General features: G+C 52.3%; 4 protein-coding genes across 4 annotated transcripts; 3 read left to right on the forward strand and 1 right to left on the reverse strand.

Moving 5' to 3' along the window:
- Nucleotides 1-64: 64 nt before the first annotated feature.
- SMAC4_06168 (uncharacterized protein) lies at nucleotides 65-2,630 on the forward strand. The gene is made up of 6 exons (XM_024655808.2): nucleotides 65-401; nucleotides 892-948; nucleotides 1,015-1,114; nucleotides 1,184-1,404; nucleotides 1,466-1,551; nucleotides 1,620-2,630. The coding sequence occupies exons 1-6, from the start codon at nucleotides 319-321 to the stop codon at nucleotides 1,670-1,672; spliced, it is 600 nt and encodes a 199-aa protein (XP_024511636.1). The 5' UTR covers nucleotides 65-318; the 3' UTR covers nucleotides 1,673-2,630.
- Nucleotides 2,631-3,881: 1,251 nt separating this feature from the next.
- Nucleotides 3,882-6,700, forward strand: SMAC4_06166 (uncharacterized protein). Its single transcript, XM_066090403.1, has 4 exons — nucleotides 3,882-4,677; nucleotides 4,852-5,481; nucleotides 5,540-5,676; nucleotides 5,733-6,700. Exons 1-4 carry the CDS (start codon nucleotides 4,669-4,671, stop codon nucleotides 5,971-5,973), a joined length of 1,017 nt encoding a protein of 338 aa, XP_065947768.1. The 5' UTR covers nucleotides 3,882-4,668; the 3' UTR covers nucleotides 5,974-6,700.
- Nucleotides 6,701-7,013: 313 nt separating this feature from the next.
- On the forward strand, nucleotides 7,014-8,418 carry SMAC4_06165 (60S ribosomal protein eL18). Its single transcript, XM_003344831.2, has 4 exons — nucleotides 7,014-7,059; nucleotides 7,461-7,565; nucleotides 7,633-8,000; nucleotides 8,062-8,418. The coding sequence occupies exons 1-4, from the start codon at nucleotides 7,056-7,058 to the stop codon at nucleotides 8,137-8,139; spliced, it is 555 nt and encodes a 184-aa protein (XP_003344879.1). The 5' UTR covers nucleotides 7,014-7,055; the 3' UTR covers nucleotides 8,140-8,418.
- Nucleotides 8,419-8,610: 192 nt separating this feature from the next.
- On the reverse strand, nucleotides 8,611-10,477 carry SMAC4_06164 (uncharacterized protein; the record flags this gene model as incomplete). Its single annotated transcript, XM_003344830.1, has 4 exons — nucleotides 8,611-8,682; nucleotides 8,779-8,940; nucleotides 9,036-9,164; nucleotides 9,272-10,477. The coding sequence occupies 4 exons, from the start codon at nucleotides 10,475-10,477 to the stop codon at nucleotides 8,611-8,613; spliced, it is 1,569 nt and encodes a 522-aa protein (XP_003344878.1).
- Between the last annotated feature and the right edge of the window lie 370 nt (nucleotides 10,478-10,847).

Raw genomic sequence — 10,847 nt, forward strand, 5'->3', positions numbered from 1 at the left:
CAATCAGTTCTCCCCTTCCACTTCACCTCCCCAAAAACGGTGTGTCCTGTCTCCTCTTTCCACGCATACACAACCACCCACCGCCCAGCTCCTACTACCTTCACCTAAAACCTTCCCCCCAATCCGGCTTCTATTGCTGCTTATCCATTCGTCGCCTTTTTCCATTTGCAACTCTACTACCTTACCTTACTTATATCCGCGCAGTCGGCCTCTCCTTTGCCCGAGAGCAACACACTCATCTAGCATTTACTCTTAGGCCTGCCATCTGTCATCATCGACCGCGACCGTGAATCGCGTACGGCACAATCGATTCTCACCATGTCTCGCAACGGCACCACTCTCTACGTGACCGGGTTCAGCCACGGCACCCGCGCGCGCGACCTTGCCTACGAGTTCGAGCGGTACGTTATCTAGCAAGCAAATCACTACAACGGCGATGACTCGATCACCACCTTCGAGTACGGTTCCTGTCCTCGATCCGCCCTCGCCCTCCCCATCCCGCCCCGTCCTCTCCTCCATCTCTCCCGCCCCCGTCGTCGAACCCCCCTCCGAACCCTCTCCGAACCCTCTCCGTCTTCGTCTTCGCCCTTCTTGCGACAGTCTCCTATCTCCTGTCCGTCTCTCCCGCCGCTCTTCGCTATGTCCACTGCGCTCCATGATCCGCTCGAGGTAACCTCGTTGTCATTTCGACGCCCACGCCCTCGAACCATCCCCATTCTCTCTCCGAGCGGTCGGCGCCTACACGTACCATTTCCCCCCACGTCGGGCGAGTAGCCCGTCGATCATGGCGGAACATCTCGAGCTCGATCACGCGCCTCTGCAGAACGGCATCCATCATCTCCACGAAACGAATCATTCTACGTTAGTCCCGAGTACTGACGCATATCATAGCTACGGCCGCCTTGTGCGCTGCGACATTCCTGCTCCTCGCAGTGCCAGCAGCAGACTGTATGTTACCATTGTTTATCCCTCCCAGAGATGGAATTGAGTTGGAGCTAACGGCAAGCTTTAAAGCTTCGCTTTCGTTGAGTACGAGGATCGTCGTGATGCCGACGATGCGTACCATGATATGCATAACAAGCGCATTGGCCGCGATGACATTCTGAAGATCGAGGTCAGTCCACCTTTTCCTGCCAGAACAAACCAAAGCTCATAATAGGCTGGTTGCTAACTCCCACTCTAGTGGGCTCGCACTCCCCCATCCGCTTCTTGGCGCTTCGACCGCAGTGACCGTGAGCGTGGTCCTCGCGGCCGCGACCGCTCTCCTCGTCGCCGCTCTCCTAGCCCTAGACGCAGCACCAGAGATTACTCCCCCAGGAAGGATGATCGTCGTGACCGCGATCGCGACCGTGACTACGAGCGTGATCGCCGCGATACTCGTGACCGCTCTCGCAGCCCTGAGCGGTAGGTGGCCCATGACCCTTTGCCGCAAGGTTTTTTCTGCCCGACGCTGACATCCTTCTAGTGAGCGTGAGCGCGATGTTAAGGACGACCGCGACCGCGAGGACCGTGATCGTCGCGAGAACGGCACCAACGGTGACGACAGAAAGGGTACGTATACCCTTTGAGCGAACACCCCCCCGTGCACGGCCATGATCTGACGACCTATCCCTTTGCAGCCATCGATAGCCCCGAGAGGCCTGCCCACGACGACCTCGACGTTGCCGAGTAAACGGATCACCCCACTCACGGCGCGGGGTCTCTCCTTGGGACCAGTCACTCAAGCCCCGCCTGCTGTGTTGGCATGTTGTAAGAAACGCCAACTGTTACTGTGGTTCCGTGATTTCCTTGCTTCTGTGTGGTGGGCATGCTGATGTCGGGCCCTCTTTCTTGGGCGGCTGCATTTGGCGTGCTGGTTATATGACGCCTCACACCCATTTTTCAACTATAGAATCGAGACGAAGCGGTCGATCGAGGTCCTATTGAAAACTATACTCGCCATTCCGACCGTTCGGATACTATAAAATCCGGAAGGACGATCCTTTGTACGATGGTACACTGCTGGTATGGATCCATGATCCAATGACCTGTCAAAGGACGAAACGAACAGCTGCTATTTGCCGAAATATAGGTCTTGACTTCCAAGGCTTAACTTCGTGTCTTGGCAAGTTCGGTATGCCGGCAACACAACAATTATAGCGGGTGAACCCTTAAGGGGTGGGCAGAAAGGGGCTCTTGGTCTTGGTGACCGGCGGCCTACTTGTTTTATTTCCTTATTTGTTGTCTGCGGTTTTTTTTTTATCTCTCAAACAGAAAAGTAGCTAGAGCAGCTGTTTAGGTAGTAAATGGTAGGGGCTACTGAGGTGAATATGGTTCCGCGGGCAGACTTGTGCGAAGAGGCGGATGAGCGAATTGTATGACGGGTGATTAGGCTTTGCTTTTTTGTGTTTCTACAGATGGAGATGTATAGTACTCGGACTCTTACCTCGGTGGCTATTGTGATACTAGGCGTTCTTGTCTATCTAGAGTCAACTGGTTCACTCTTCGACAGCTTAAATAACCCATTATGCACAGCGATACTTCCCCAGGAGACATCTGTTGGCTCACTTATCAAGTAATAGCCCGAATCCAGAACTAGTCTGAGTAGAGAAATATCATGACATCCCAACTTTCTCAAAGAACGGTTCGGGTCAAAGGAGGTTGAATGAAGATGAGAAAATATCATTCAGCACCAGTTGAATGCGTCCTGATATGGATTTCAATCATGATATCTTGCATCTCCTTTGGAAGCCGAGTGAAAGCGCTGCAAAGGAGATTGGCTGATTGGCGAATTGGGAACATTGGCATATGCAGTCGTAATCCTGGTTATAATGAAGCTCAGAGGTAACGTACTGGCAAAGTCAGACGAGTTATAGAAGTGTACCAAAAACTTTGTCGAGTGTTTATAGACACCACATCGCAGAGCTATTGATAAATTTGAAGTGACTGTGTACACTATACTATCTCTCTTTGACAACGGCAAAGCCTCAAGGTCTACAGCCAAGACCATCGAAGTCATTAAGGTACCATGCAACGCAGACCAGCTGAACGGCCATGCCGTCTTCCCTACCTCTTATGTCTGGTCTACACTGCCGTTACATCACATGAGCTCTATGGGAGGTGTGTGGGCTGTATGTCGTGCTTGCTCAGCAGGCTTCAGCTCACTACAAAGGCTTACTGTCGTTGTCCGTTTGTGGCATACTAGATCCCGTATCGGCGTATCATTGAGGTGCTATCAGTGAGTGAGGCGCTGGTGTCAGCTCCTCCGTCAGTCTTCTACTTTGGAGATATCCCAGCACGTTGTAAGCACTGGTTGTCGTGAGATGAAGGTTGTTGTCAAGAGTAGGTAAGGTTAGCTAGCGTAGCAAACGTAGTGTAGGGCTAGAAGACGTAACCGAACGGGTGATCCTCGACTTTGTCCTATTATAGCGTAGTGTGCTGTCTCCTTTGTCGTAGTGTAGCACTGGGCCCCTTGTGGTGACTTAGTCAAGGCGAACGGTCAGGTGACCCTCAAAAACGGTCAAGCCAAGGGGTTCTGTGAGATCAGCTGGATCTGTTAGGATGGGTTCAAGGTTGTTCTTTTTATTTGGCCAACGTTTGTGTGGAAACTGAACTGGAAAGGGGGTGAGTGCCTTCATAGAAATTTGAGATGGAAGAAAACAATGACGAACAAAGCATTGGAAGATCGAGAACTTCAAACCCACGCTCAGACATTGGGACATTGGCAGCAAGACAAGATGACGGGCATGACAGGAACGACGACAGGGCAACCTTTCACTGCTGGAACGGGACGGGAAGGAATGATTTTGGTAGCTTCACGTTGCTGTCAGGGCTTGGCAGGCATCTCGCGGCTGTCGGCTGCTCAACCTCCAATGGCTTTCCAGTTGATTGCTGGGAATTTTCGTCATGCAACCCCACAAGCCGATTCACTCGGTCCCGCCCAGTGCCGCCCTGGATTTCATCCATTCACTTGGTTCATTCTTCCAGAAGGAGCAGTCCAAAAAGCTCCGCATCTCTTCACTGGGCCCCGGAACCTATTGACAACTTCCCGACTCTCCTTTTTATACCCTTTCCCTTCTGACTTTCCCTTTCCTTTTTGCCTGCCTTGCGTCTTCTTCTTCTTCTTCTTTCTGTGTTACACGGAGCTTGGTTAGGTTGCGCCTCTACCGTATATGATCCCTTTTTTTGCATTACGTGCAACGAAGAACACTTAAAGCGCCGCATCTCTTTAATACCTTTAACACTGTCCACTAGCCTTCAAGCCGACATAAGATAATCCCCGGCGCCACGGGAACCCCTAGATTGTCTGGGTTTACCGAGAACAACACTCAACCCCCCAGTCACATCCAGCCAAAGCCGAGCAAAACTTCCGTCCTGCGACTTTCCACTCTCCCCATCACCACGACGAGAACCTCTCACCAACAAGACGAATTTACCTTTCTATCAAGCGGTATATCAATTCCTCCTGCAACGAAATATCCTTCACCGACGGGAGCTGCATCTCCAGCTATATAACCGCGAGTCAACAAACCCTGCGTCATCGTGCTTGGCGCCATATCTGCGATCTTCCAAAGGACACATCCACATTGCGCATGCGCCCTGCGCCCCTGAGCAGCGACATATCGAATTTCGCGATACCTTCTCATCCACCCGAATCCAAGAGGTAACCCCTCTCACCAAGTCTTTAGAATGTCCACGGTATGTTCATCCCCTTCCCAGCGATCCGTATGGCATGCCGCATGGTCCGTAGCCTTTGCGCCGCGGCTTTACATGCTCCTACTTCCGTTTACCCGCTACAAGCCGAACCGCGAACATGGAAACTTGCTTGCACGTTACTATCTTCTGATCTTTGGCTGACTTGTCTTCCTCCAGACGCCAAGCGCTAGCGGCGTACCCTCGCCTCTACCCATACCAACTGTCGACAAGATGAGCGCCGCCGACCAATTCCGATCTGCTGTCTCCCAGCCCACAGTGGCCGCCTTTTGCGCCGGCGGTGTTGCCGGTGCCGTATCCCGAACGGTAGTCTCGCCCCTCGAACGCCTCAAAATCCTCTACCAGGTCCAAAGTAACGGTCGCGAAGCGTACAAGCTTAGTGTGGGCAAGGCGTTGGCGAAAATGTGGAGGGAAGAGGGTTGGAGAGGATTCATGGCTGGCAACGGCACCAATTGCATCCGTATCGTGCCATATTCGGCGGTGCAGTTCGGCAGCTACAACTTCTACAAGCGAAACATTTTTGAGAGGCACCCGGGCGACTCTCTCACCCCTCTGTCGAGATTGACCTGCGGTGGTCTCGCCGGTATCACCTCAGTTACCTTCACCTACCCCCTCGATATCGTCAGGACAAGATTGTCCATCCAGACTGCTTCCTTCGCGGAGCTCGGTGAAAGGCCACGCAAAATGCCCGGCATGTGGGAAACGTTGGTCAAGATGTACAGGACTGAGGGCGGAGTCCCGGCGCTCTATCGAGGAATCGTTCCCACTGTCGCCGGTGTTGCTCCTTACGTAAGTCGAACTTGGCATGTGTCAACGGACTCTTCGGGGCGCTGACTGTGAGTAACAGGTCGGTCTCAACTTCATGGTTTACGAGCACGTGCGCCAATACCTCACTTTGGATGGTGAGCAAAACCCGAGTGCCGTCAGGAAATTGCTTGCCGGCGCGATCTCCGGCGCGGTTGCTCAGACCTGCACATACCCCTTGTAAGTTCATACCCAGACTCAATGTCGAGTGACTATGTCGTACTGACAGAGCATAGTGATGTGTTGCGCCGTCGCTTCCAGATCAACACCATGTCTGGCATGGGATACCAGTATAAGGGCATCTTTGACGCCATTCGCGTCATCGTCACAGAGGAAGGCGTGCGCGGCTTGTACAAGGGGATAGTACCCAATTTGCTCAAGGTCGCGCCCAGCATGGCCTCAAGCTGGCTGAGTTACGAGGTGTGCCGTGATTTCCTCGTGGCTTTGAAGCCCGAGGAGACCAAGCTCTTGCAATAATCGCCATGAGCTTGAACTCAACCCGACAAATCCGACGAAGGCCATCGACCACCGAGCGCCAGCTACGGAAAGAATCAAAAGACATTAGAAGTCAGTAATAGAGGGGCAACTTTTAGAGCCCTACGTTCATCCCGTATCGACTTCTGTCTTTCATCTCGCATATAGCCGGTGATAGTCCGTTTTACCAACCCTTACTACAGTTTAATCGACCAGCGCTGCTGATGAAAATCCTTGCACTACCAACCTGTGAGTTTACGGGTAGAAATGGCATTGAAGGAAGTCGAAGCATTCAAGCATCAAGTGGTGACGGCGGTCTCATAGTTGAACAAGCCGGCAAAGGCTCTGCCGGGCAAGGCCTCGGTGTCTGTCAAGAGCAGTCTGGTATGAACAAAACAAGGATAGGGATGGGAACTGTATTGTAGTGCTTTTTCTTGACTTCCCTTGCATAGGAGCTTGTTTTTATTACATGGAGAGCATTTTGCTTCTGGGATAACAACAATTGGGGTTCTGAAAGTACAGCGAAGGTTCGTAGGCAAGTGCCATACCTTAGCCAACTGAAGACACATTGAAGAAGAGAAGGACCTAAATATCCAGAGCGAGGCGTCTTGCAAGCACATGGGAGGTTAGCGATAGACAAAAGCCACAAGAGCATGATTGTTATATGAGGCACAAGTAGATTTGTTTATGTAGTTATACCGAATGTATTTTCGATCGCTGTGACTTACCTCCACGTTCGTGGATGACTGGAGATGCGAATGGTGAAAGCGGGACTTTGCCCGGACAGACGGGATGACAACAACCACGGAACGTCCCGCGAAAGGGGGAAAACAAACAAAGTGACAGGGGAGGGACATATGGGGCCAGATGGGGCGCACGAGCCATGTGCAAACTGCACGCACAGACCAGTCCTCCACCAGCTGGCGCCTCTGGGCCCACAACCCCAATTTCTGCCATTGGTGACCGCCCGCACAAATCCGCCGGTCGGCTGGACACCAAAAACTTCTTTCAATTTTGCGGCACCTCTGGATTTCAGAGTTTGACAACCCCCGATTTCAGTCGACAATCGAGAGTCAGCCGCCAAGATGGGTACGTAAAATCAGCAAAAACACCATCACAACTGCCACCGAAATGGCCTCCTTTGAAGCCTTTGTGTGCGAGTGGACGAGATTTTTGAGGTTGTGAAAAACCGAGAAACTTCTTCGATCTGCGACCATGGCAATTTTCACCTGCGTTCCCGGTGTCGCTGGAGATGGTCCCAATGTTGGTTGCCCTCGATAGATAGTCATACCGCAATCAATCGGATCGCGCGCCCCCTCTCTCTGAAAATGAAGAGGACGCGACGATCTGATGCGGATAGGCTTTTGGGGCGCAGAAAAAAAACCAACTACAATGGACGTACTCCGCGCACTTAGGTCGAGCAATGGCACGCCAGCCTGAGCATACCTGAACCATTGAAGGCTGACTGGGAGTCTGTTTGCGACGAATAGGTATCGATCTTCGCAAGCACCACGAGCGGTCCACTCACCGCAAGGCCCCCAAGAGCGACAATGTTTACTTGAAGCTCCTGGTCAAGCTTTACCGCTTCCTTGCCCGTAAGTTTTTGATGCCCCTCCCTACGCCCTTGTGGAGAGTCGGCATGATACTAACCCGACCTTCTAGGCCGCACTGACTCTGCCTTCAACAAGGTCGTGCTCCGCCGGTTGTTCATGTCCCGCATCAACCGTCCCCCCATCTCTCTCTCTCGCATTGCCGCCAACCTCAAGAACGGCAACGAGAAGAAGACCGTCGTTGTTGTCGGTACCGTCACCGATGACAACCGTCTTTTGACCGTCCCCAAGGTCTCGGTTGCTGCCCTCCGCTTCACCGCCACTGCCCGTGCTCGCATCGAGGCTGCCGGTGGCCAGGCCATCACCCTCGACCAGCTCGCCCTTGAGAAGCCCACTGGTGCCAACACCCTCCTTCTCCGTGGCCCCAAGAACGCTCGCGAGGCCTTCAAGCACTTCGGCTTCGGTCCCCACAAGAACAAGGTGCGTCACGGCATTGTTGGATCCCCAAGAAACAAGAGCAGATTACTGACACCCATTACAGAAGCCCTATGTCGCTTCCAAGGGCCGCAAGTTCGAGCGTGCTCGTGGTCGCAGAAGATCCAAGGGTTTCAAGGTCTAAACGGAGCAAAGATACCCCTGGCGACATCCTCTGGTACAAGGCGTGGGGAATTTTTTGCTGCTTTCTCTTGTACTGCTGGCAAGAATGGCTATGCTTGGCTGTTTTTGCTGCGCGTATTTGGGTTGGCATGGGGCAATACTCCGAGCTGCGGCTGGCGTGCAATCATCATAGGGCAACTTTCTTCCATTTATGACAAGGAAATTGATGACCACCACGTCTTTACCAGAACTATTTGATATTTGTGATTGCGTGACAATGTGGATGATGATGTGTTTGGGTAGCTGATGTATCTGCCATAATCTCGTTCTTTTCGATACAGCAAAGCTCTTGTCTATGGGTATTTGGTGTACAATGTTCTAAGCCGACAAACGAAAAGGTTTATCCTCTATGGTAACCTGCCCCAATAACGCCGTTTTACTCTTACAAATGCTTTTATGAACCCAGCCAGTAGCCCGTCATCATCCCACGGCATTAAATAGGAATATCTTCTAGGATGACATCCCTCCTCCTATTCAGCGCAACGAAATAGGCCTCCTTTGACTCCTACATGTCACCGAAGGCTCTCGTCAGCGAAACCATCGCGACAGCATGGACCGTCGATCAGGGGTTGTGGGGGAAGCAGGAAAAAAAAAGACTTACACTCCTAGAACTATCAGGCTTATCCCTAAACACCTTGCCGAAAAGCTTCCTAAGCATATCCTCCAGCTTCTTGTCCTCAGACCCTTGGTAGAACTTGCAGACGAAGTGACCACCGGGTTTGAGCGTGTCGTTTGCGAATGAGAGTGCGGCGTAGCAGAGGTCCTGTTTTTGGGGGAATGGGGGAAAAGGGGAATCAACATATTAGTTTATGGCTATGGGGGGAATTAATAGGACGGGAATGACAGGAAAAGACATACCATACTGCCGGCGTGGTCCTTGAAGGAAATCCCGCTCGTGTTCATCATCCTGTTATACGGGTTACTCAAAGTCTTGATGGAGAAACTGGAGGTTTGGGGCCAGGGTTCTGACATGTCGCTTAGTACTACCTGTTTTTTTTCGAGCGAGGACGTAAGTTAGTAGTGTCAGCAGTGGTCTGGTAAAGATGGGGCTGGTAGTTATGATGAATGTGAGGGGGTGATGAGAAAAAACGCACATCAACCAACCGCATTTGCTCGTTCTGCTTCTTCTTCTTTGGTCGTTGTGGTTGTTGTTCTTCATGTTCTTCGAGTTCCCCAAAACCCTCTTCGCTATCGGACTTTCTTTCCGCGTCAGCGTCAGTGTCCGTTGTCGTCGCCGCTTTATTCCCAGAGTCTTCTTGGCCCTGTTCCCGTTCCTGTTTCTGTTCCATAACCTCCTCAGACTGGTGCTGCTGCATAACCTGTGCCTCTAAGACAGCCATCCGTTCCAGCTCGATGTAGCTCGGTCGGTCATCAACCACCACCTGCTTTTCCGCATCCCTTCGTTCCTGTCGTTCCCGTTGCCGCCGCAACGCCTCCACTTCCCAAGTATTTGGCTCCTCGTGTCGTTGTCGGTACAGCAGCTCCTCTTGCCACCTGTCTGTGATCTCCATTCTGTCCATCTCCTCCACCATCTCTTCGTCATAGTCATTCTTTTGGTTCAGCTTCCCTTCCCCTTGATTCACAACCTCCTCAGTCTCAGTCTCAGTCTGATCCAAACCCCACTCCCTCCTCTCCTCCTCTTCCTCCCTCACCCTCCTCTCCTCCGCCTCCCGCTCCCTAGCCTCCCTTTCCTCCGCCTCCAACCTCTCCCTCTCCAACCGTTCCTTTTCCTCCAATCTCTGCTGTTCCCGTCTCGCCATCTCCCTCAATTGCTCCCCCACCTTCCGTCCCTCTTCCTCCCTCAACCATCCCTTCACCAAGCCCCTCACCCCCTCGCTCAAAAAATTTCCCTGGATGGCAGAAACGCCCCTCGGCGGCTGCGCAGGAATGATGTCGATGCCGACCACTTTTCCATCGGGCTTGGTCAGGTCCAAAGCAACTTGCGACCAGGAACCCGGTGCGAATCCCAGGTCAACGACGATTTGCCCCGAGGACGGCCGGAAGAGACGGTATTTCTTGTTGATTTCCAGAAGCTTGAAGGCAGCGCGGGATTTAAGGCCGGCGGTGCGCGCTTCGCGGGCGTAGCGGTCGGAGAATTGGCGGGTTTTCCAGCGGGAGGTTGAGGAGGAGGAGGGGCGGGTTTGGAGGGTTGTGGGGTTAGTAGTGAGGAATTGTGAGGCCCTGGTGGTGATGGTGGTGGTGTTGATTGTGGGTGAGAGGATGGTGGATGTTAGTGATGTTGAGGTTGAACGGAGGCGAAGAAGGCCAGGTGGTAATCGTCGGGGTAACATGTTGGGCATTTTGGTGATTGACGATGTGCGTTGTGGATGAGTGCGTCGAAAGAGAATGGTGGAGAAATTTGATGTTACGGCGGGCGATGATTATCTTTGGGTGTAGAAAAAAGAAAAGCCTTCTTGGAGGCAGCAACAAAAGAAGAAGGTCAAAAATGGGTCGCCAAGTTCAAAATGAGGACATGAGTGGTTGATAGTGGGTAGAGTATTTCGAGACTTGCATGCAATTTGTGAAGTTTTTCCAGATCGCTTCTGTTCGCTTTGGACGATAATCAATCACAATAAGCGACCCAGACAAGTCTGCCTAGCCACATAACATGCATTGCTGCATGCGCTTTTCAACGTCAGCTCTTGTCCCCGCATCACCAAAGCAAACATC

This window comes from Sordaria macrospora, chromosome 7, assembly GCF_033870435.1.
Source record: "Sordaria macrospora chromosome 7, complete sequence".
In the NCBI taxonomy this organism is placed as follows: domain Eukaryota; kingdom Fungi; phylum Ascomycota; class Sordariomycetes; order Sordariales; family Sordariaceae; genus Sordaria; species Sordaria macrospora.